This window comes from Symphalangus syndactylus, chromosome 7 (genome assembly GCF_028878055.3).
Source record: "Symphalangus syndactylus isolate Jambi chromosome 7, NHGRI_mSymSyn1-v2.1_pri, whole genome shotgun sequence".
NCBI lineage: Eukaryota > Metazoa > Chordata > Mammalia > Primates > Hylobatidae > Symphalangus > Symphalangus syndactylus.
The window spans coordinates 84,856,988-84,882,431 of record NC_072429.2 but is presented as its reverse complement, the minus strand read 5'-3'; the positions used below and the strand labels follow the sequence as shown (position 1 = coordinate 84,882,431).

The 25,444-nt window shown below is 38.2% G+C and overlaps 2 protein-coding genes across 2 annotated transcripts in view; one reads left to right on the top strand and one right to left on the bottom strand.

Moving 5' to 3' along the window:
- Positions 1–572: 572 nt before the first annotated feature.
- Positions 573–17,162, top strand: SLC7A13 (solute carrier family 7 member 13). Its single transcript, XM_055284844.1, has 4 exons — positions 573–1,360; positions 7,930–8,061; positions 13,057–13,418; positions 16,570–17,162. The coding sequence occupies exons 1-4, from the start codon at positions 676–678 to the stop codon at positions 16,840–16,842; spliced, it is 1,452 nt and encodes a 483-aa protein (XP_055140819.1). The 5' UTR covers positions 573–675; the 3' UTR covers positions 16,843–17,162.
- Positions 17,163–18,166: 1,004 nt separating this feature from the next.
- The window catches only part of LOC134737223 (uncharacterized), a 30,491-nt gene continuing 23,213 nt past the window's right edge, over positions 18,167–25,444 (bottom strand). The window contains exon 5 of the mRNA XM_063643393.1: positions 18,167–18,208. The gene's annotated coding sequence lies outside the window, so the exon portion shown is untranslated. The remainder of the gene's footprint in view (positions 18,209–25,444) is intronic.

Genomic DNA, 25,444 nt, shown 5'->3' with positions numbered 1-25,444 from the left:
TCACTTGAGCACAGGAGTTCAAAACCAGCCTGGGCAACAAAGTGAGACTCCCCCTATCTCTACCAAAAAACAAAACAACAACCACCAAAAACAAACCAACAACCACCAAAAACCTTAGCCAGGTGTGGTGGCTCATGCCCGTAGTCCCAGCTACTTGGGAGGCTAAGGTGGAAGAATTACTTCAGCCCAGGAGGTCAAGGCTGCACTCCAGCCCAGGTGACAGAGTGAGGCTCTGTCTCAAAAAATAAAATAAAATAATGAAATAAAATGATTGTCTCCAGAGGAGGGAACTGGGAAGGCATTTGGGAAGCAGTGAAATAGAGTAGGAAGCCCCAACTTTGCACTGTAATCCATGTCTTCTTGGAAATTCCTTTTTTTAAAAAAAAATCTGAATGCATTCTTTTGATAATAATTGAAAGACAAGTCAGACCAAACCCTTCTACATCTTGGTCTATTTTATTGAATGTGTCACATATATTTTGTTACTTATTATTTTTTGTCCCCATCTTCCACCTCTATTTTGTTAATTATTAAAACCAGGCTGTACTTAACGAAAATGGAACAGAAAGGACAGCATCATTTTATTTCAGGAATCCATCAACATCCTTTGCAGCTACATAGGCAGGAAAATCTAGAATTGTAATTTATATAGAATTTTAAAACTCTTCAATTACAATGGATAGAGGGGAGAAAATACAGCTCAAGAGAGTGTTTGGATATTGCTGGGGCACGAGTTTTTTGCTTATTAATATCATTGGTGCAGGAATTTTTGTGTCCCCCAAAGGTGTGTTGGCATACTCTTGCATGAACGTGGGAGTCTCCCTGTGCGTTTGGGCTGGCTGTGCCATACTGGCCATGACATCAACTCTTTGCTCTGCAGAGATAAGTATAAGCTTCCCATGCAGTGGAGCTCAATACTATTTTCTCAAGAGATACTTTGGCTCCACGGTTGCTTTTTTGAATCTCTGGACATCCTTGTTTTTGGGGTCAGGGGTAGTTGCTGGCCAAGCTCTGCTCCTTGCTGAGTACAGCATTCAGCCTTTTTTTCCCAGCTGCTCTGCCCCAAAGCTGCCTAAGAAATGTCTGGCATTGGCCATGTTGTGGATTGTAGGAATTCTGATTTCTCGTGGTGTGAAAGAAGTGACTTGGCTTCAGATAGCTAGCTCAGTGCTGAAAGTGTCCATACTTAGCTTCATTTCCCTAACTGGAGTAGTGTTCCTGATAAGAGGGAAAAAGGAGAATGTAGAACGGTTTCAGAATGCTTTTGATGCTGAATTTCCAGATATTTCTCACCTTATACAAGCCATCTTCCAAGGATATTTTGCATATTCAGGCGGGGCATGCTTTACGCTTATAGCAGGTAACAATCCATTGAGGAAAAAAAATCTAAAATCATGACTTATTGCATACAATGTGAAATGCATATCATTTGTTGTATTTTGAGTCTTAAATGATTTGATGTTCCTTTCTTCTTTGTGACTTTCTGAATCAGATCACGCCAGCCTGGCACTTGTTACCTACTCTTAATTGTTTTCCTGTTTATTCTAAGGCACTTATTTGATTGAATGACTTCTCGTTTTCAACTTTCCTTTCTGGGACCACAGATATGGGATTTCTGTGTTAATCTGTTTCCTTTCTGTTAATGGATGAATGCTGGGGTTGTGAAAATATTCCCCACCCATGAAACTGTAAATCCAGGAATGATCCAATGCCAGACTATGTTTGTGTTGTAGGTAGGTATGATGCGTTGAGGCTCTAAGTATTTTTATTTACTTACTTTTGGAGTTATGTTTTGTATTTTATTATAATTTTTTCCTTTCATTGATGAATGTAATACTACAAATTGATTTTACTTGCACTTGACCATTTTCACATCAAGCATTCTAATTAATAATAAAGCTATAATTTTCATGTGTGCATTATAAAAGCAGTCACCCTACAGCAACCTTGGATGCATTTAAAAGCTAAAATAGGGCTGGGTGTGATGGCTCATGCCTATAATCCCAATGCTTTGAGAGGCCGAAATGGGAGGATTACTTGAGTCTAGGAGTTTGAGACCACCTGGGCAAAATAGTGAGATCCTTCTCCTCAGATTTTTTTTTTTTTTTTGAGACAGAGTTTTCCTCTTGTTGCCCAGGCTAGAGTACAGTGGCATGATTTCAGCTCACTGCAACCTCCTCCTCCTGAGTTCAAGTGATTCTCCTGCCTCAGCCTCCAGAGTAGCTGGAACTACAGGTGTGCACCACTATGCCCGGCTTATTTTTGTATTTTTAGTGGAGACAGGGTTTCACCACGTTGGCCAGGTTGTTCTGGAACACTTGGCCTCATGTGAGCCACATGCCTCTGCCTCCCAAAGTGCTGGGATTACAAGCATGAGCCACTGCACCTGGACACCTCCTCAGATGTCTTAAAAAATTATCTGAGTGTGGAAGTGCACACTTTTAGTCCTAGCTACTTTGAGGCTGAGGTGGGAGGATCGCTTGAACCCAGGAGTTTGAGGCTGCAGTAAGCTATGATTGCACTACTGCACTCCAGTTTGGGCTACAGAGTGAGACCCTGTCTCAAAAAAAGAAAAATAAATAAATATGTAATAAATTAGCCAACAATGCAAAGATACTGTAAGCAGGATTATAGGAGCCTGAAAGAGGCTCACTTCCTTCCCCTACCCTCCAGAGAAGTAGTCCCTGGACATCCGAAACAGGAACTTCTCTAGCAGTTCATACCCCTTGTCTGCAATGACAGCACTGGGCAGCTGACTGAAGTGGGTGCCGAAGTGGAACAGCATCTTCTTGGTTCACTCAGGACATCAGAGCAGAACAACAAGTGCGGATTTTGCCTTGTACTTTTACTATGCTCTTAAGCATTGTTATTTTTATATATTCAGGGATCATGTACAGGTTTGTTACATAGATTTATTTGTATAATAGTGAGGTCTGGGCTTCTAGTATAGCCATCACCCTGACAGTGAACACTGTACCCAATAGGAAATTTTTCAACCCTTACCCCCCACCCACTCACCCCACTTTTGGAATCCTCAGTGTCACAATTTCCTCTGTATATCCATATGTACTCACTGTTTAGATCCCATATATAAGTGAGAATATGCAGTATTTGATTTTCTGTTTTTGAATTATTTCTCTTAGGATGATGGTCTCTAGTTGCATCCATGTTGCTGGAAAAGACATGATCTCATTCTTTTTATGGCTGCATAGTATTCCATGGTGTGTATCCACCACATTTTTAAAAACTCCAATCATGCCTTGATGGACACTTAGGTTGATTCCATGACTTTGTTATTGTGAACAGTCCTGCAATAAACATGCTAGTGCGGAGGTCTTTTTGATATAACAATTTCTATTCTTGTGGGTAGACATGCGGTAGTGGAATTGCTGGGTCAAATGGTAGTTCTGTTTTTTGTTCTTTGTAGGTTCTTAAGTATCTTTAAAGAGTAGAGAAGCATAGATATTATAGATTGCTCTGAGGCTATATACCCTTCCCTTCAATGTTAGACAGAAGTTTTCATCTTTTCATTTTCAAAGTCGGTCTTTTCCCTTGAACTCTTTATCTTTTCCCTCCCATCCACTTAAGGACTTTTCACATTCTTTTATTTCATTTTTTCTCACTTCAATCTTTTCTAAAAAATCAGTTCTTTTCCTTGTTATTTATATATGTATCAGACTCTTAACTACTGAACAAAACTTTTTCTAATCTCAGGTCCCCCACCACTAATTTATCTATTATTTGTGAAATCATTGGAGTAGCCACTATCTTTTCAAAGACTATTTTTAAAACCCTGTACTGGTGCCCCAAGATGAGTAAGATACAGTCTTTATCAAAGAGGCTTACAGTCTAGTAGGAGAGGCAATACCTAGATTTGGGTCTGCCATTGCCAACTATAGCAAGTATTTTCTCCTTTCTAGCCTCTTTTTTATTATCTGAAAAATGTACATCATGGTTTAAAATCACTATAATTCTGTGCCTTATAAACAAATAATTTGATACAGTATTTAATAGATAGCCATAACGGAATAATATAATTACCTTGGAAATCAATAGAAAGGTCACTTTTTGCTGTCACTGAGTGGAAAAGTGGCAATTTGAATTGAATCCACAAAATTCCAGAAAAATATGAGTGAAGCCGTGGAGAATAGAAGCATGCAGTGTAGATATAAGACAAGGCATGCAACCTCAGGTGACTACAAAATGGTTTCCATCTGAGAGTCTTGGTATTAGATATGATTATTAAGGCAAGTACATAGAGAGATGAAGGACAAAATACATAGGGTTGATTACTAAGGCAAGTACATAGAGGGACGAAGGACAAAATGGCATAGGGTTGGAAGGAGACAGATGACTGGACAATGCCAACTTTTAAGCAGGAGGTAGAGAAAGAAGATTCAGTGAGGAAGCCAGAGGAGGCTCAGAGTGTTACAGAGGAAAATCGCAATATGTTTCAAAAAGTGGGGAATAATCTATCTGGTTAAACGCTTCAGAAGTCAAGGAGCATGAGGACTAGTTGGAGCGCCATCATTGACAGTGTAAGAAGTCATTGGTGAATTTTGAACATGAGAGGAAGTCAGTTTGCATTGAGTTAAAAATAAGGTATTGAGAAAAGAAAGCTATGAGGAGATTACTGTTTTGTGTGGCTTGTGATTAAATGGGCCAATTTCAGCAGCTGGCGTTAACGAGCAAAAGTTTCTCATTGTTTCTTGCTTTCAAGGCTAGAAGCAATATTTCTGGATTTTTATTTGAGCCAGTTTCATTGTATCCCATTGCAGAGATGTTTCCTTGTTAGATAATTATTGTCAGCTGAATATATATTTACAGAATTTATTCATACTGACCTGTAAACTATTATGGAGTTCCTCACAAGCCGCTAGGGGTGAACAAAAGTTGGAGGAATTTCAGTGTGTGCTGGAGTTGTTAATTTACAAAATAAGTCTTAAGTACATCTAAGTTTTAAGTAACCCTTTTACCTGCAAAATAGTGGTTTGTAGACAGGCGACTTTGCAAGGTGTAGGAATACCCATCTTTAAATTTTTTTTTTTTTATTTTTTATCGCCCAGGCTGGAGTGCAGCTGTGTAATCATAGTTCACTGCAGCCTTGACCTTCTGGGCTTGATTGATTCTCTCACCTCAGCCTCCTGAGTAGCTGTGACTACAGGCACTCACCATCATGCCCAGCTAATTTTTTTTGTGTGTGGATTTTTAGTAGAGATGAGGTTTTGGCATGTTGCTCAGACTGGCCTTGAACTTCTGGGCTCCAGTGATCCACCTGCCTTGACCTCCCAAAGTGCTGGGTTTACAGACATAAGTCACCACACCCAGCTGGAATACCCATCTTTTAAGTTCAAGAGTCAAGGATATTCGTCGCCTGTCTAGCTATTATAACTTTTTATTATAAATTAAATTGTAATTTCCATCTCCTCTTTACAAATCAAGTACATAATGAGAACAAGTAAAAGGCTCAGAAGAAAGAACAGTTAATCCAAAAAATTGCCCTTTTGTTTGTCCCAAAGCTTTAATAACTATAGTAATTAACAACAACCATTTATTCAGCACTTATTATATGCTAAACACTAGGATTGGAATTTTGTTGTCCCTACAGTTTTCACTATAAGGAGATTGAAACCTTGACAGCCAATACATTGTCCAGATGTCCCACAACTAGTAAGTGGTGCAGGCAGGCTTAAAATTAAAACCTTCTAATTTTTTACTATTCAAGTTCTTAATCAGCTCAGATTAGTGTACCCCATGGGCATTAGATCCAACCCCTGGGCAGACACAGATGGAAGAAATTTGATATAGCCAAATGATAGATATTTATTAGTAAAGGGGATTTGGTTTTAAGTAGCAGAAACCCACACACATTAACTTAAACAATAAAAGGGGAACTTACTGGAAGGAGAATGCTATATTTTAAGGAAGATTTGAGCAACCAATCTTAGGAAGCAACAAAAAATAGGGAAGCAGACTGGAAGTGGCGACTCACATTTTTAATCTGCACTTTGGGAGGCCTAGACTGGAGGATTGCATAAGGCCAGGAGTTCAAGACCAGTCCAGGCAACATAGTGAGACCCTGTCTCTATAAAATAAATAAATAAATATGAAAAAATAGGGAAGGTCTAGAAATTAAAAAAAAGAAACAAACTTTCTCCTCTTCCTTTCTTTTTTAACACCATTACGTTGCTTTTCTCTTGACCTTTGGTTCAAATTCTTGAGATAGATTTTCTTGTGTACTGAAAATGATTGGCTTCCAGTGGATCGATGTCTGTTCTTTGTTCCTTGCCACTGGGCAGGGCACAGGGTGCCATTGTATATTATGGTTATAGATGACCGTTTCTTCATGCCATAGAGCAATTCTCAGGGTAGGACAAAATTTGGGGAAATGGTGTGATGAATGGAAGAATATTTAAAAATAAAACTGTCCTAGAAAGTCCACTCTATATGATGCTAGATTACTTTTTTGGCCTTTGTTTGCACTTAATATTGGCATAAAGGAATGGTCAAGAGCATACAGGGAGAAATAATTTATGTTGGGCTCTTTAACTCCTTTCAATATACAGTATGAGAAATGTATAATAGGAAAATTTTGCTAGCCAGGGAGAGAGTTACCTCTCCTACTTTCCCACAAGTAATTATTTTCCTGAGATCTGAAGGAAGGGTAGGGGTCAACTAGGCAACTAGAAAAGAACATTCCGCATAAGAGAATAGACCTATGGCAAGAAGGGATAGGACATTGTTGAGGAACTGCAAAGGCCAGTCTGTCTATATCTGTCTATATATAAAACACAGATAGCAAGAGAAACTATCACATTGTCACATAATATATCTCCATAGCACCTTGTTTTCATATAGACACTTACCATAGTCACTATTATTTTAACCTTTTATTTATGCAATTATTTAACTCATGTGTAGCTCTTCTTCTTGAGGTCAAATTTCATGTAGTTTCTGCTCACCGTTGTATTCCCACTATCCAAACTCAGTGCCTAGGCCTTAATAGATGAGGCTAAACACATAAGTGGGCTTCAAATGGTACAGGATTTATGAGCTCCGATTTCATTTTTCATTCTTAAGTCTTTCTTCAAAAATTTTACCATCTATGGAGAAAATGAAGCATATTTCATATTTTTCTTCATTTAACTATATTAGGCAGCTTGGTGTGTAGCAGTCCACCAGTGTGTGCTTGTGTGTGTGTGTGTGTGTGTGTTTGTGCATTTTAGTGTATGTGTAGTGGTAGTGGCTGAATGAATGGGAAGAGCCTAGCCCAATTCTTGACACATGGAGCGATGTTGGTGGGAATGTAAATTAGTATAATGTCTATGGAAAACAGTATGGAGATTTCTCAAAGAATTAAAAATAGAACTACAATTTGATCCAGCAATCCTACTACTGGGTATCTCCCCAAAAGAAAATAAATCAATAGGATATCTGCACTCATGTTTATCACAACACTAGTGTGTGTGTGTGTGTGTGTGTGTGTGTGTGTATGTACACCACAGAATACTACAGAGCCATAAAAAAGAATGAAATCATGTCTTTTTCAGCAACATGAATGCAGCTGGAGACCATCACCCTAAGTGAAATAACTCAAAAATAGAAAGAGAAATATTATACCTTCTCACTCATAATTAACTACAAAATGTGAACTTATGGATGTAGAGAGTAAAATGATGAACCACAGAGACTTGGAAGGGAGAGGGAGTAGACAGGTGGATGATGAAAAATTACTTAATAGGTACAATGTATGTTATTCAGGTGATGGATACACTAAAACCCTGACTTGACCACCACACAATCTATCCATGTAATAAAATCATGCTTGTACCCCATTAATTTATACAAATACAAAAATAATAATCTAAAAATAATGAATTTTAGAAATAATGTTTACCAATTACGGTTGTGTCCTCTTTTGTGTTATAGGGGAGCTGAAGAAACCCAGAACAACAATTCCCAAATGCATATTTACTGCGTTACCTCTGGTGACGGTAGTTTACTTACTGGTTAACATTTCCTATCTGACTGTTCTGACACCCAGGGAAATTCTCTCTTCAGGTTTGTATGCAAATGGCTAAAACAATAAATAAAGCGCTGGTCCTTTCAACATAACTATCATTTCACCAGTCAGGACCACTGTTTACTGTTCATTATTCTATATATAGAATCAACTTATAACTTTCTAAAGTAACAGAGGGCCAAAGTGAATGATTTGTCTTAGAAAGGAGATTCATCTTTAAGCATGGTTATGCCTTTTCTAATAATATGGAAAGATGTATATAATGTTGATGTATGGTGTAGATCAGATTCAAAATATTAGTATTCCTTTCATGATCTCATCTCAACAGAGTGACACTGTGTAATCACTGTTTACATCTATTTTAAAACTTTTAAACTGTTTGAGTCTCAATGTTTTTCTAGGTGTCACAAAAAATGATCAATTTGAAATGTAGAATATTGGCGGTTAAAAGAGTAGATGCTAATGTTCAATTGATGCATATAATTAATATTGATGTTAAAACAATACGGTTTACCACGAACAACTCTAAAATTTATGGTGGCAAAGGGTGCTGAACATATTGGAAATCTGACCAAAAAATAGCTATATTAGAGACCAAATTGTAGCATAAAGAATAAAAGAATGAGAAAAATTTAAATAAATATACATTGAAAAATGAGTAACAGATTCAAGGAATAAAAGGAAATTTGGAAAGAAATGAGAAACAGGGAAAGTGGAAGACTAGTAATTTCCTCAAGCCAGCATTATACCACCTCACGAGATAAACCTATCACCCCGTACCTTTAGGACTAATCTCTTTTGAGCAGCTATTATTGTTTTGGTGAATCTTTGAGGCATGGAGGCAAACCTAAGGGAGATTTTGATATAAAATTCTGGTAAACTTTGCCTCAATTCTCATGTTACTGCCCTGCAGGGTGCTGCCATATGGTATCAGTGCTGATTCATAATGGTCTAGGTATCTTAGGGACCTATAAACTAGATGAATCAAGCTTCTGAGTGTCTGTGGGAACAAACCAAATGCAAATTCAGATCAGAACAAGCAGTGATTTATTAACTACCTTGATTATGTAAAGAATAAATTTCCAAAGTTAATTGTGGGTGTGGTTGGGGCTGCTGGTCAGCTAGCACCGTTGTTACGGTTCATTGAAGCTGGCATCTGATATGACTACCAGTGCTCCGTCCATACGGATTGTTAAAAAGTCATGAATATCTCCTTTGGTGTCATAATGGTTATAGCAATTTTGTAGGTGGCACGAAGGTTTTGGCATGTGTGGATGACTCATGAAGTGTTTTGACCATCATCACTTGTAATTTGGCTACAATGTTTATTTTTTTAGGCGTATCATCTTTAGACTTTTTGTTTAAATTCTAAATTAATGTTTTTGAGTCCAAATAGCTGCATGTTTATTGTACAAGAAATTTAAATTAAGAAAATAATCAGTCATACATGAAAAAATGTATGTATAGGTATAGTAATCATAGCTTTATGTATGATAGCAAAAAATTAAAAACCATAAAAATATCCAATAAGCTTGGAACAAATAAAAAATTTATGGGAAATCTATATAATAGAACATTCTGTGATTTGTAAAAGATGATATTGTTGATGGATACTTGAAGAAAAGGGACAATGTTTATAATTCAATAATGAGGAAAAAGTCAGGATGTATATAATGATATACAACAGTAAATAAGTAGTTAACAATGGTGATCAATGGGAATGATATTGTATGTGATTTTTACTTTATTGTTTGCACTGAATATTTTAAATTTTCTTTAAAGTGCAAAATTTATATAATAAAAAATAGGGTTTTTTTGTTTGTTTTTTGTTTGTTTGTTTGTTTTCTTTCTTTTTTTTGTTTTTTTGAGACAGAGTCTTGCTCTGTTGCCTAGGCTGGAGTGCAGTGGCACAATCTTGCTCACTGCAACCTCCGCCTCCCAGGTTCAAGCGCTTCTTGTGCCTCAGCCTTTTGAGTAGCTGGGATTACAGGCATGGGCCACCACACCTGGCTAATTTTTGTATTTTTAGTAGAGATAAGGTTTTGTCATGTTGGCCAGGCTGGTCTGACCTCAAGTGATTCTCCCTCTTGGCCTCTCAAAGTGCTGGGATTACAGACATGAGCCACAAGGCCCAAATATAGGTTCTTAAATTAAGAAATTTTAAAGATTAAGGGATGCATTTTTTCAATCAAACAGATTTATGTAAAAAATACAAAAAATTTCCAGATGAATATAGACTATCTATGATGTGGCATGAATTGGATGCTACATTTTATTTAAGGAACATTGAAAGAATTACACCAGGCTGTGACAAAATTAGATTCTAATATTTGTGGTTTAGATAAAAAAAGGAACAATGGTATTAATTGTGTAATGTTTTTGTCTGTGTCCGTGTCAGAGCTCTGACTTGTTTCTTCACCTATTTTTCTCTTAGGAAAAAAAATAGCCTTTATTATCAATAAGTTTCATAACTGAGAAGGGAAGGGTGTTCTTCTAGAACAAGGTGTATGGGAATGCCTTAGTGAGGAGCCCTGTCCCAGCTTTGAAAACTGAGGATTTCATTGTTCCTAAAGTCCTGCCACACACTGCTGACAGGGGTGCTCACATTTGGTTTTCTTGAGAGTTCCATGCCATATTTAAAACTAGAGAAAACTGGCATAGGATAAGATAATCTAAAACAGTAAATACATTTTATGGAACAGAAGCTGAGGTTTCCCTGTCCAGATGAAGCCTAAAAGTAACTGGTCCCAAGTACCCAGATACGGTTAAGAATTTTGAAAAGATAGCCAGTGATAGGCAATAAATAAATAAATTAATTAATTAATTAAAAATAATAATAAAAGAATTTTGAAGAGAAAGTGAGAATTTTAGAATCGTTTATTGGTAAATTGATGCAATTATTTTCAGAGGGCAATTTTGTAATATCATCCTTATTTTAAAATGTATATACCTTTGGACTCACAAGCCCCACTTCTAAGAATTTACTCTAAGGAGACTTGAACAACTATCAAGAATAGGAGGCATGAGTGTTTTCATTAAACCCCTTTTATATTAGCAAGAAATTGAAAATAAACTACAAATAAAACAATATGAAATGGGTAGATAAACTCATTGACAGTTATATAATGGAATACTGAGAATTTGCTAGAATGATTAGATGCATGCAAATGTACTAATAAGAGCAAGATGAAAGTGCAAAAGTAAGCCTAAGTGAGCATACACGTACTTGCACACTCATATACAACCCTAATAGATGTTTATACATTCATATAAAATTTCTAGAAGAGGATTCAAACAGCTGTTAATGGTGGTTACATTTGCTCCGCATGAATGGGAGGCTGGCAAGGAGAGAGACATTTACTTTTCACTTCATGTGCTTCAGTGCCATTTATTTTACTTTTCACCCAAAACATACACGAAATCATTTTTAAAAGAAAAGAAACAACATGTGGAAAGAATAACAAAGAAAAAACATCCCTTGTGGCATAGAGCTAAAGATGATGTAGAAAGATGTATAGTTTTTGCCAGCCAGCACTGACAGAGCTGCACCTGATCCTCCTCAAGTTATAACTAACCACGTCTGTAGAATGCACACTGGGAAACTGAAGGGGAATTTCCTTTGCATTACTGGAAAGAAATATTCTGGAAATGTGATGGAAAATGTGGAATTTGTGGAGGTATGGGTGTCCAGGAGAAACAACCAACAATATCTTCCTGAGAAGAACAATAAATGAGACAGGAGATATTTTTAAGGAAGATCCAAAGTTGTAGAATAGCACTAAGGAAAAAAGTGAAATGGCAGTTGAGGCTATTTAAAAAAGGTTACAAAAAATAAGTATCTTTAAGAACAAGAGCTATTAATGATATTTTAATTTTGTCACATTTGGGAAGTCCTACCTTGTGTTCTAAGCCAGTATGTTGATGTCCCAAAAGTACCCCTGGAAACCGACCTTGGCACAAGAGCATAGGCTCCAAGGACACCTACCCCCAGGGACCTCAGGCCCCATTGTGCTCATTCCATTGAAAAACTGAGAATTTGTTTCTCTCTGACTGAATGATCTGTCCTAGCATATATCCACATAATATGAACTGAATCAAGTGGGTTCTCACAAACAATGGATGCTTTTCTTCACAGTTGTGTTTTTTTCCTGTGGACTTTTATTAAATTAGTACTCATAAGATCCTTTATCTTTAAGCAAAAAAAAAAAAAAAAAGTAGAATATTCTCTAATGGTTAGTTTCTTAATCTTAGTACCATGAACATTTTATACTATATAATTTTTTGTTGTAGAGAATTGTCCTGTGCATTATAGGATGTTTAGCAACATCCTTGGCCTCTACTCACTAGATACCAGCAGCAACCTCCTACCTCCCCAGTTGTGACAGCCAAAAAAGTCTCCAGATATTGCCAAATGACCCTGAGGAGTAAATTCAACTCCAATTGAGAACTACTGGTCTATAGAAAAGTCCCAAATGTCATACATATTTTTAATGGTGTGTAACTTATTTTCTTCATCTACGTGGTTCCTTTTTCTGTTAAGTATTTCAAATTGCACCATGATGTGGGAAAGTCTTATTCCGGTGTCAGTAGTGCTGCACTGTGCTTTTTGGACTCTGAATGTAACTATCAAGACTCTATAAACTAGTTTTAGAAAATAAGCATGGATTCAATCATCCATGCAACAAAATCAATTTATTTCACAAGTGTTTACTGGAAGCCTACTGTATGTCTGTCACAGAGTGATCCACTAGTTTTATAGAAAATAAATGGATTATTCTTGCCCTCAAAAACATTCTTGGTCTATTGGGGAAGACATATAATATGATAACCATTTACAATACAGTGTGATGGGATCAAATAGACACTTTTATAAGGTGTTATGTAGGTGTAACTAAGGAAATAAACAATAAAATTAATCAAATTAAATGTTATTAATTACTTAAGTTTCTGTTCTTATTTTAAAATAATATTAAAAGGTTTATCATTAGTATTTTTTAACACATTTTCTTTTGCATATTTTTGTTTTTCTGCAGATGCTGTAGCTATCACATGGGCTGATCGAGTTTTTCCCTCATTAGCATGGATTATGCCTTTTGCTATTTCTACCTCATTATTTAGCAACCTTCTGATTTCTATATTTAAATCATCGAGACCAATATATCTTGCAAGCCAAGAGGGCCAGCTGCCTTTGCTATTTAATACACTTAATAGTCACTCCTCTCCATTTACAGCTGTGCTACTACTTGTCACTTTGGGATCCCTTGCAATTATCTTAACAAGTCTAATTGATTTGATAAACTATATTTTTTTCACGGGTTCATTATGGTCTATATTATTAATGATAGGACTACTAAGGCGGAGATACCAGGAACCCAATCTGTCTATACCTTATAAGGTAAAATTGGATTTCTAATTCTTTTCTGTGTGAAATAACAAATATTGAGTATAACTGTATTTAAGATTATAATCAGAGCATCTATAAGAAGATCTTCTGAATACTCAGTTACTGTGAAACACATAAGAATAGTCTTGGTTTTAATTTTCGTTTTTATTGGCTAGGTTACGCAATATAAAAATCTCTTAGATTCCATTTAATGGTTTATTAGAGAGAAAAATAGTTCTCTGGGTGTTTGGACAGATTGTTATGAGTCTTTTGACCAGATGTTATTTTGTCTACTTATGTAACTAGTTATGCATATGAATGTCTTCCACAGTCAGGGTCAGATTTAGCAGATGGGAAACAGAAGAGGCAAGGTGAGGTCACAAGTGATAACATCCACTGTTCTGAAACATCAATTTACTTTGTTGGCAAGTTTCATCTTTTCAACTTTACTTATTTTAAACTGACTTTCAGTCTGGATGAAAAAAACTTTTCACCGGAGAGGAGACAACCACTTAATTGTAGAAAAGGAAATAAGCAGCAAAACTTGGTAGTATAAGAATGTTATTGGAGAAAGATGACCCTGACGCTCTGATTATCAGAATAATAAAATAATCTTGGTTGCCTAGGTAGGATGTTCAAAGCTTTGCTTGGATGATCACCTTTAATCCTCTTAGTAATAAAAAGGTGGATTCAATTGTTATTTCCATTTTACAGATAAGAAAACAGATTTAGAAACGTTAAGTCACTTGCCCAAGCTCAGCCACACAGCATGGATTAGAGCCAAGATTCAAATCTAGGCAGTCTTTTTGGAGTGTTTGACTCTCGCTAAATACAAAATATAAGAAAGAACTGTTGAGAGGAAGAAAGCAATGTTCTCATCACCAACTATGGTTGATTTATGTCCTTCCTTTCCAGTCTTCTTTTCAACTTCTTCCATCCAGTCATCTCTTAATTGTTGTGTGTTTGAGTATTAGTTGTCAAGAAGCAACTATATTTTAAGCACCTTGCTAGGTACTCTGAGTAGAAAAAGAATTAAGACTTGGCTCCTGCTTTTAGGCAGGTTATAATCTATCTGGACAGTCATGTAAACCAAAAATCATGGTGTGATGATTGCTACCTAGTGGTCTGCAGAGGATGCTCAGAGAACACATTGGGAGAGAGATCTAATCCAGAGCAGGGCTGATGGCCATAGTCCCCCTTGGAGGTGCCTCCCTGACATCTGCTCTCTGTATAGTTTCACATGCTGCATCTTTTTAATATGTCTTTTGCTGTCTTCTGATCCACACTTTTGTTAGATCACTGACCCTAATAAATACAATTATAAAGAAGTTATGAACTGGAGGATAAATTTGTTACACACAAATAACAGTGTAAGATAATCATTAAGAGCTTTGGACTCAAGCCCAGTTGCTTGGCTAGTAGCTGAGTTTAGTCTTGTTATTGAACCTCTGAACCTCAGTTTCTTCAGATCTAAAATGGGAAAAAATAATACCTACCTCCTATTTACGTTGGAGGTATTAAGTAAGCTAAGGCATGCAAACAATCCAAGGTCTGACATTGATGGCTATTATTGCTTATATTATTATTCAACTTACATTTGCATCAGAAATGATGGCAAGGGCAGCCTTAAGTACAAGTGGCTGAAATTTGTCTTGTATGCCCCCAGGAGTGCTCTTTTCTTTTCTCTCAGTTATTTGATAACTGATACTGAGCCATGAGATGATAAAGTATCTTTTTCAGGGATGCTTTATAAACTAAGAAGAGATTCTTTGTTTTTTCTTTTTTTTTTGAGACAGAGTCTCACTCTTGTCGTCCAGGCTGGAGAAGCTGGAGTGCAGTGGCATGATCTTGGCTCACGGCAACCTCCGCCTCCCAGGTTCAGGAGATTCTCCTGCCTCAGTCTCCCAAGTAACTGGGATTACAGGTGCCCGCCACCACACCCAGCTAATTTTTGTATTTTTAGTACAGACGGTGTTTCACCATGTTGCCCAGGCTGATCTCGATCTCCTGATCTCATGATCCACCTGCCTTGACCTCACAAAGTGCTGGGATTATAGGCGTGAGCAACTGTGCCCGGCCAAGAAGACATTCTCAATGATTAAATCCCAACAAATGATCCTCTAATTAAAGGGTTTTGTTTCATAAATTATGACTAGCTGTGTAATATATATCTTTGGGGAATATAGATTCATATCAGTTACATCTTATATCGATTTTCTCCCTAGATTGGGTAATATTGTAGAGAACTCTTACAATTCTAACACAAAGCAGGTACCAGGGACTGGTCTTTAAGGCTTTTGGCAAAGCAAAAACAAAACATAAAACAGGGAAAATTGTTTTAGCTAAAATTTTTGTCTTGATTTTTTTTTTAATATGCTGAGCCTAGAAAGTTACAACATTTACCTGTCAGTATTTACCTGTGTAACAGAGAGTCTGAGGATAGTCTTTCTGTTTTGTCATGAATTTCTTACTGCCTTGAGATATTTTCCAGAGATGATTGTTGTTACTTCTATTGCGCCTTAGAAACTCCCTCTTAACAGGCCGGGCGCGGTGGCTCACGCTTGTAATCCCAGCACTTTGGGAGGCCGAGGCGGGCGGATCACGAGGTCAGGAGATCGAGACCATGGTGAAACCGCGTCTCTACTAAAAATACAAAAAAAAAATTAGCCGGGCGTGGTGGCGGGCGCCTGTAGTCCCAGCTACTCAGAGAGGCTGAGGCAGGAGAATGGCGTGAACCCGGGAGGCGGAGCTTGCAGTGAGCCGAGATCGTGCCACTGCACTCCAGCCCGGGCGACAGAGCGAGACTCTGTCTCAAAAAAAAGAAAAAAAAAAAAAAAAAAAAAAAAAGAAACTCCCTCTTAACAGATTCATGGTACCCAGATCAGTAGATAGTGATCTTATCAGAAAATGGTTCTAGTTATTTTCATTCATGAACAGTCAAATGCTAGATGCCCATTCCCTCCAGCCTGACAATGGCAGTCTTCAACATCTCCTTTCACTCAGGCATTTATCTGACTTCTAAGCCAGGTTTATTCAACTTTACAGCTAATTTAGCCTGTTTTCCTTAATTAGTTTGTATCTTTGCATTTTTATTTATATAAATACGCAGTTATCATTCATGGATGTTCATATCTAATATTTTTTCAAACTTTGCTCTTTTCAGGTGTTTTTGCCATTTCCATTAGCAACAATAGTTATCGACGTGGGCTTGGTTGTGATACCATTGGTAAAGTCTCCAAATGTGCATTATGTCTACGTGCTTCTGTTAGTTCTCAGCGGATTACTATTTTACATACCTTTAATACATTTTAAAATAAGATTGGCTTGGTTTGAGAAGATGACTTGCTATTTACAATTACTATTTAATATTTGCCTCCCTGATGTGTCTGAAGAACAGATGTCAGAAGCGCAAACTCTTAAAAAAATAGCCTTCTAAAAAACATATATCAGATTCCAAATCAAGGTTAAACATATGATAGAACATTAATGGTGAAATTCCTATGGTAACTATTTTTTTCTCAAATGAAATAAGTAATATATACAAAAGTGCCTAAGACAGTACCTGGCTTCAGAGTCACTAAGAAATTGTTATGCATAACTAAAGCTCTGCTTTGCGTGGTAAAAAATTTAAGTCCTGGTTTGCACAGCTTGATAGAGTGATTATACATCTCCCATTCTCTCACTTTTTTTTTCTGTATCCCACCCCTTTTCTACTGAATTTGTGGGGATCCTATAATAAAAGTGAATGACTAAAAATTTTAAAAGCATTCCTTCTCTTCATCTTTCCTGAGTCCTTTTTTTTGTGAGGCGGGCGGGGTCGGGAAGGATGCTGATTTGAAAATGAAAAGAATAATTCCATTTTTCCAGTTGGCTTTTCCCTTCTAGAATGTACCACTTTTTTTTTTTTTCTTTTTGAGATGGAGTCTCACTCTGTCACCCAGGCTGGGGTGCAGTGGCATGATCTCAGCTTACTGCAAGCTCCACCTCCCAGGTTCACGCCATTCTTCTGCCTCAGCCTCCCGAGCAGCTGGGACTACAGGCACCCACCACCACGTCCGGCTAATTTTTTGTATTTTTAGTAGAGACGGGGTTTCACCGTGTTAGCCAGGATGGTCTCGATCTCCTGACCTCGTGATCCACCCGCCTTGTCCTCCCAAAGTGCTAGGATTACAGGCGTGAGCCACCGCGTCTGGCCGAGATTAACATTTAAATAGTTGGATTTCGAGTAAAGCACATTGCCTTCCTATTGTGAGTGGGCCTCATCCAATAAGTTGAAGTGCTTGATAGAAAAAAGACTGACTTCCCCAAGAGGCAATTCTGTCAGCAGATGGCCTTCGGACTTGAATTGCGACATCAGCTCTTCCATGGGTCTCTAGCCTGTCAGGCCACCAGGCCACATGACAGATTTTGGACTTGCCAGCCTCCAGCCTCCATGATTCTGTGAGCCAAGCCAATTCCTTAAAAATAAATTCTCTCTGTCTCTCTCTCTGTCCCTCTCTCTCTTTCTCCATATGCACATCCATGGGTCTGTTTCTTTGGAGAAGCCAATAACATATTTAAGTTAGCATGGTAGATAATCTATTTATAGCATGCTACTTATTTATTCCTAAGGCAGTTGCCTTATATGGGCCTCATGGTTCAACATTCCCTTCACATAAACTTCCACTACACTTAGACAACTGCCCAATTCCTCTTCCTATGAGCTTTCAACACAGTATGTGACAAAATACTTCCTGAGCTTAGTTTCATACACGTCATCCACATTTTGTAAATTCAGGAGCAGAGCTTCAGATTCTGGAGACCTGGAAGGTATTTAAATTACAAGTGAGAAGAACCAATGATCTGACTGACATTAGATTTAGAAGAAATCTTAAATGTTTACAGCAGCCCCACAAAGTAACTTGCTCATTTATGTTTGTATACTCCCAGGGATGGGGGAATCACTACTTGCTAAAGATGCTGGTCTTATCTTTGGACAGCTTTGCTTTCCAAAAGCTTTTCCTAATAATATGAAGCTGCAATGTAATTTCTGTCTATTGGGTAAGTCTAATCATCTTTCACATGATATCCTTTTAGATATTTGATGATAACCATTTTGTGGCTCTGTGCCTTCTCCAGATTAAAACCCCCCAGTAGTCCAAAGTTGCCGCTTTTGAAAACCTTGACCCCTCTCCACCTTGCCGGGCCCTTTTTAATGTAAAGATGTCTTAAATTTTTATGCCGTAAACAATGTAGTCTTTCTGAACGTGGTCTGACTACGGCAGAGCAGAGCGGAGCTATCGTTTCCCTTTTTTTAAATATTCTAGTTTTGTTCACTGTTTTGACATAACTATACACTTAAACCTCCTACATCTTTCATGTAAGTCATGGCTGAGACATGCCTATTCTAAGACTGTGTGGGACATTACGTCGGCAAGTCTGATAGGTCAATACGATTTCTCAGGGAAACTTTTGTTCCACAGCAAGATAACAAGAAATTGTCTGATGGTAGCAAGAGAGGGGTTATAAAATTTCAAGACTTCAAGGAAAGTTGCAACATGAATTTCATTATAGTTTTTATATTTTATATTATTTTTGGAAATAAGGCCTTACAAAATATTTGTGTAGTAAATTTTCTGCTTGGCAATTCCTTTTGTTCTACTCGGGACCACCAGTAATTCACCTTCCTGCTATGTTTCCTTTAAGAAGAGTCTATTTTGAAGCCATGTATCAAGAATTCCTGGCTGGGTGTGGTGGCTCACACCTGTAATCTCATCACTTTGGGAGGCTGAGGTGGGTGGGTCACGAGGTCAAGAGATCAAGACCATCCTGGCCAACATGGTGAAACCTCGTCTCTACTAAAAATACAAAAATTAGCTAGGTGTGGATGCAGGCACCTGTAGTCCCAGCTACTCGGAAGGCTGAGGCAGGAGAATCACTTGAACTGAGAGGCAGAGGTTGCAATGAGCGAAGATCACACCACTGCACTCCAGCCTGGCAACAGAGCGAGACTCTGTTTAAAAAAAGCAAAAAACAAAACAAAAATTCCTTTGATGACGTCAGGCAAGGACTTATTTGCTATACTCTCTGAATTGAGGCTAATGGAACTTAACTATCTGACACAGGTGTGCTGTGAAGGTTAATGAGTTGTGTGTGACATACTTTGAAGTTGAAAAGTAATCGCTTTCTTATTGTACATATAGGGCCTCCAAGGTGTTATCTCTTGTTTGTATCATGAAATTTGCAAAGCAGACACTACCTGAGAAGCTTCTACCTCCTCTCTATTCAAAATAGGTTTATTTTCATTATTCTATTTTTTTATTGAGACGGAGCCTCAGTCATCCAGGCTGGAGTCCATTGGCACGATCTTTGTTCACTGCAACCTTGGCCTCCCGGGCTCAAGTGATCCTCCCACTTCAGCCTCTTAAGTAGCTGGGACTACAGATGCATGCCACCAAGCTTGCCTAATTTTTTTGTATTTTTGGTAGAGACGGAGTTCCTCCATGTTGCCCAGGCTGATCTTGAACTCCTGAGTTCAAGCCATCAGCCTGCCTTCACCTCTCAAAGAGCTAGGATTATAGGCATGAGCCATTGAGCTCAGCCCAGAACATGTTTAAATAGCTTTGTGAGGTTGTATTCATTTCCTAGAGCTGCCATGACAAATTACCACAAATTCAACTGGCTTAAAATAACAGAAATTTGTTCTCTTGCAGGAGGTCAGAAGTCCAAAATCATCCTAAGCAAGAACAGAAAACCAAACACCATATGTTCTCACTTATAAATGGGAGCTAAACTTTGGGTACTTGTGGACAGAAAGATGGCAACAATTGACACTGGGGACTATTAGATGAGGGAGCGGGGAGAAGGGCAAGGGTTGAAAAACTAACTACTGGGTACTATGCTCAATACCTGGCCTATGGTATCATTTGTACCCTAAACCTCAGCATCATGCAATGTACCCAGGTAACCAACCTGCACATGTACCCCCTGAATCTAAAATAAAAGTTGAAAAAGAAAAAGATAAAATTAAAATAAAAAAATCTCCCTCTCCTTTCTCTCATAAGGATACCAGTCATTGGATTTAGGGCCCACTCCAGATCCAGGATGTTCCTGTCTCAAAATCCTGAACTTCTTACATCTGCAAAGACCCTTATTCCAAGTAAGGTCACATTCTGCTGTTCCCTGTAGATCTGTTTTTAAGAAGGCCATGATTCAACCCACGAAGCTAGGTCTCCTCATTAGCCAATTCCATTCCCAGTTCGTGACCTCTTCCAGCTATAGAGGCTGATTCTTGAGAAGGCCACCCTGATTTTGCTTCTCTCTGTAGGTAGTAACTCATCTGCATGTTGGAGTTGGAACTAAAATATGAAATCTGGAAAAGTCTCAAACTTCAAGATGTAGTACTATGAGCCTCCATTATTAGCAATGTCTCCCAAAAAGATGAGATCAGTATTTCCAAAGAAACCTGAAACTAGACTTGAGAAACAGCCAGGTAATCTCCAGAGCTGGATTATTCTGATCCTGATGCCAGGGCGTCCCAGCGGACAGAGAGAGAGTTTTGGGAGTTCTTGACAAGCAAGAACCTGGATGTTGCTGTTTACATCATGTTTTCTTATATTGACTAATGATGTGGTTGTGAAGGAAATAACTGTGCTGCAATGAATCTGTTCACATCTTTCCATTAGACCTAGGCCTCTCTCAGATGGCTTCTCTAAGTTGCTGCTTGTTCAGTATCTCGTATATGAAGCTGGTAGGAAGAAAAAATGTCACATTGCTTAAGTGTCAGCTCTGTGCCAGAGGGTTGGGAATACTGGAGTATTTCCCAGAATACAGCATGTATGCTTATTTTCAAACATGAGAAACAAACTACCTGAATGTAGAGAAGTCACAGTAACTTTATAGGGAGCAACGTTTCAGAATTGTATTTCTAAGTAATGGACTTCTATTACTATAAGGTGAAGAAAAAAATAAGTGTCCCTTTATTTAGCTGTAAAGCAAAAGTGGGTAATTTCTCAGATCCTTCCCAGGTATAACAAATGACAAGCATTCTTCTTGTTTTAAAAAATTTCAAATTGTATTTTAGATTAAGAGGTACATGTGTAGGTTTGTTACATGGGTATATTGCATAATGCTGGGGTTTGGGGTGCAAATGATCCCATCACACTGGTAGTGAGCGTAGTATCCAATAGATGGTTTTTCAGCCCATGCTCCCCTCTCTCCCTCCCCATCTAGTAGTTCTCATTGTCTCTTGTTCCTATCTTTATGTCTATGTGTACTCATTGTTTAGTTCCCACTTATAAGTGAGAACATGCAGCATTTGGTTTTCTGTTCCTGAATAAAATTTGCTTAGGGTAATGGCCTGTAGCTTCATCCATGTTGCTGCAAAGAACATGATTTTATTCTTTTTAAGGACTGTGTAGTATTTCATGGTGTATATGTACCACATTTTCTTTATCCAGTCCATCATGGATGGGCATTTAGGTTGATTCCATGTCTTTGCTGTTGTGAATACTGCTGTGAAGAGCATATGAATGCCTGTGTCTTTTTGATAGAATGAATTATTTTACTTTGGGTATATACCAAATAGTGGAATTGCTGAGTTGAATGGCAGTTCTCTTTTAAATTCTTTGAGAAATCTCCAAACTGCTTTCCCTAGTGGCTTAGTTTGCATTTCCACCTACAGTGTATAAGCATTCCCTTTTCTCCACAGCCATGTCAGCATCTGTTATTTTTTGACTTTTTAATAACCACCATTCTGCTTAATGTGAGATGGTACTTGTGGTTTGATTTTCATTTCTCTGATAATTAGTGTTGTTAAGCATTTTTTTCCATGTTCCTTGGCTGAGTGTACATTTTCTTCTTCTTCTTTTTTCGAGACGGAGTTTCACTTTTGTTGTCCAGGCTGGAGCACAATGGCATGATTTCGGCCCACTGCAACCTCCGCCTCCTGGGTTCAAGCGATTCTCCTGCCTCAGACTCCCAAATAGCTGGGATTAGAGGCATACGCCACCGCGCCTGGCTGATTTTTGTGTTTTTAGTAGAGACGGGTTTTCTCCATGTTGGTCAGGCTGGTCTCGAACTCCTGACCTTGGGAGATCCACTCGCCTGGGCCTCCCAAAGTGCTGGGATTACAGGTGTAAGCCACTGCGCTCGACCGTACATCTTCTTTTGAGAAGCATCTGTTCATGTCGTTTGCCCATTTTTTAATTGGATTTTTTTTCTGGTTCATTTGTTTATTTGTGGATTCTGGATATTAGACATTTGTCAGAAACATAGTTTGCCAATATTTTCTCCCATATTGTAGATTGTCTGTTTACTATATTGATAGTTTCTTTTGCTGTGCAGAAGTTCTTTAGTGTAATTAAGTCCCACTTGTCAGTTTTTGTTGCAGTCGTTTTGGGGAATTTCTCTGTAAGTTTTTTCCCAAAGCTGATATCGTGAAGGGTATTTCCTAGGTTTTCTACTAGGATTTTTAAACTTTGAGGATTTACATTTAAATCTTCAGTTCACCTCATGTTAATTTTGATATATGATGAGAAGTAGGGGTCCGGTTCATTCTTCTGCATATGGCTAGACAGTTATCCCAGCACCGTTTATGGAATAGGGAGTTCTTTCCCTATTGCTTATTTTTGTCAACATTGTTGAAGACCATCACAGAGTTGTGCATATGTAGGCTTATTTGTGGGTTCTCTGTTCTGTTCCATCGGTCTATGTGTCTGTTTTTGTACCAGTACCACGCTGTTTTGGTTATTATAGCCCTATGTATAGTTTGAAGACAAGCATTCTTGACCCTGAATTGCAGGTGTAACAAATGACAAGCATTCTGTGTTCCTGAACCTGGATTGCTAAGTGCGACATTAAAAGAGCATAGTTCATATAGGCCATGTAAGAGCCAGATAGTATGCTCATTCATACTATTCATTATTGACACCAGATAATAAGTTAGTGTTTACTTAATGGATGTGTTAATGAGCACTTCTTTCCACTTCTGTAAAATAAATATCTTTTTAATCTCCCCATTTATTTCCACTTTTACTGACATGGTATTGATTGGACAACCATCATTTCTCATCTGTATTGCTGAAACAGTCTCCAGACTCTGTGACTCCAGAACCCAACCTATTGTTAGAATCATGAAGGAAGACTTTGAAGACCATAGATTTGAGGCCCCTGGAAAATATAATTTAATAGGTCCAAGGTGAACCACTCAAACTTATTGTTATCTTTTTAAAAAATAAGGTAGGCCAGGATTACAGTGCTCATGCCTGTAATCCTACCACTTTGGGAGGCTGAGGCAGGTGGATCACTTGAGGTCAGAAGTTCAAGACCAGCCTGGACAACATGGCAAAATCCCATCTCTACAAAAAATAGGAAAACTAGCCAGCTGTGATGGCATGCACCCATAATCCTGCTACTTGGGAGGCTGAGGCTGGAGGATCATCTGAACCTGGGAGGTCAAGGCTGCAGTAAGCTGTGATCACGCCACTGCATTCCAGCCTGGGTGACAGAGCGAGACCTTGTCTCAAAAAACATTTTTTTTTCTAACATAATCCTATCTGAATTGATTACTCTCTATGCTTCAAGCACAGCAATTATCCTGGGTTCTACCTTGGCCAGGATTCTCTGAATTCCCTTTCTTTCTCCTGTTTCCTTTGTCCCAAGTATTTCTCTTTTTTGCTTTACTCTTTTGTTTTGAAAGAGCTTATTCTTTTGTGATGTCATAAAAAAGGAAATGAGAGGCAAATTTTATGAGATAGTCCATATATAAAAGTATCTATTTTATCTTGCTACTTGAGCAATGTATACAATTCTTTGGAAATATTTTTTCTTCAAAATTTTAAAGGCATTTCTCCACTGACATCTAACTTTTTTTTGAGAAAATCAAAATTATTCTAATTTTTAAATTTACTTTTCTTGTCTAATTGCTCTAGTTAGACATTTTAGTACATTCTGATTCCTAGTCTTTTGTAGATGGCCTGTAATTTCGTTTTTCCATCTATTCTTAAAACTTTCAGGGTTAAAACTTTATTGTCTTCAGTATTTTGAAATTTAATAATAATGCAACTTTCTGTGACTCTACTTTCACCTATTGTGTTGGACCTTCAGTGGGCCCTTTCAAAATGGAAAATATTCTCTTTTGGTTTGGGAAAATTTTCTTGAGTCATTTCCTTGATAAATTCCTCCTCTTTATTTGTGTTGCTCTCTTTTTCTAAAATTTGTATTAGTTTTATGTTGGACCTCCTGGACTGATTTTCTGATTTTCTTATCTTTCTTCTCTTCTTTTTAATTTCCCTCCCTTCCTTCCTCCCCCACTCCCCTCCCCTCCCCACTCCCCTCTCCTCTCCTCCCCTCCCCTTCCACTTCCTTTCCCTTCCCTCCCCTCCTTCCTTCCTTCCTTCCTGTATTAGTCAATTTGCATTGCTATACAGGAATACCTGAGGCTGAATAATTTATAAGAAAAAGAGTTGTATTTTGGCTTATGGTGCAGCAGGCTGTACAGAAAGTGTGATGTCAGCATCTGCTTCTGGTGAGGGCTTCAGGAAGCTTCCAATCATGATAGAGGGTGAAAGGGAAATAAGAGCATCACATGGCAAGAGCTCGAGGAGGAAATGTCAGGCTCTTTTAAACAACCAGATCTCGCGTGAACTCACAGAGGGAGAACTCATTACTGGCAGGACACTATCAAGCATTCATGAGGTATTTGCCCCCTCCGACCCTAACACCCCCCACCAGGCCCCCACCTCCACATTGGGAATCACATTTTAACCTGAGATTTGAAGGGGACAAAACATCCAAACCATCTCCCTCCCTCCCTCCCTTCCTCCCTCCTTCCCTCTCTCCCTTCCTTCCTTCCTTCCTTCCTTCCTTCCTTCCTTCCTTCCTTCCTTCCTTCCTTCCTTCCTTCCTTCCTTTTTCTCTTACTGTCTGGAGATTTCCTCATGGCTCCCTTCCCTCCCATTTTAATTATACTTTTAATTTCCAAGGTCTTGTTTGTATTACTTTGTAACAGCATGTTATTTTTGGCCCTTGGATACAATATCTTCCCTCTTCTTTGAGGA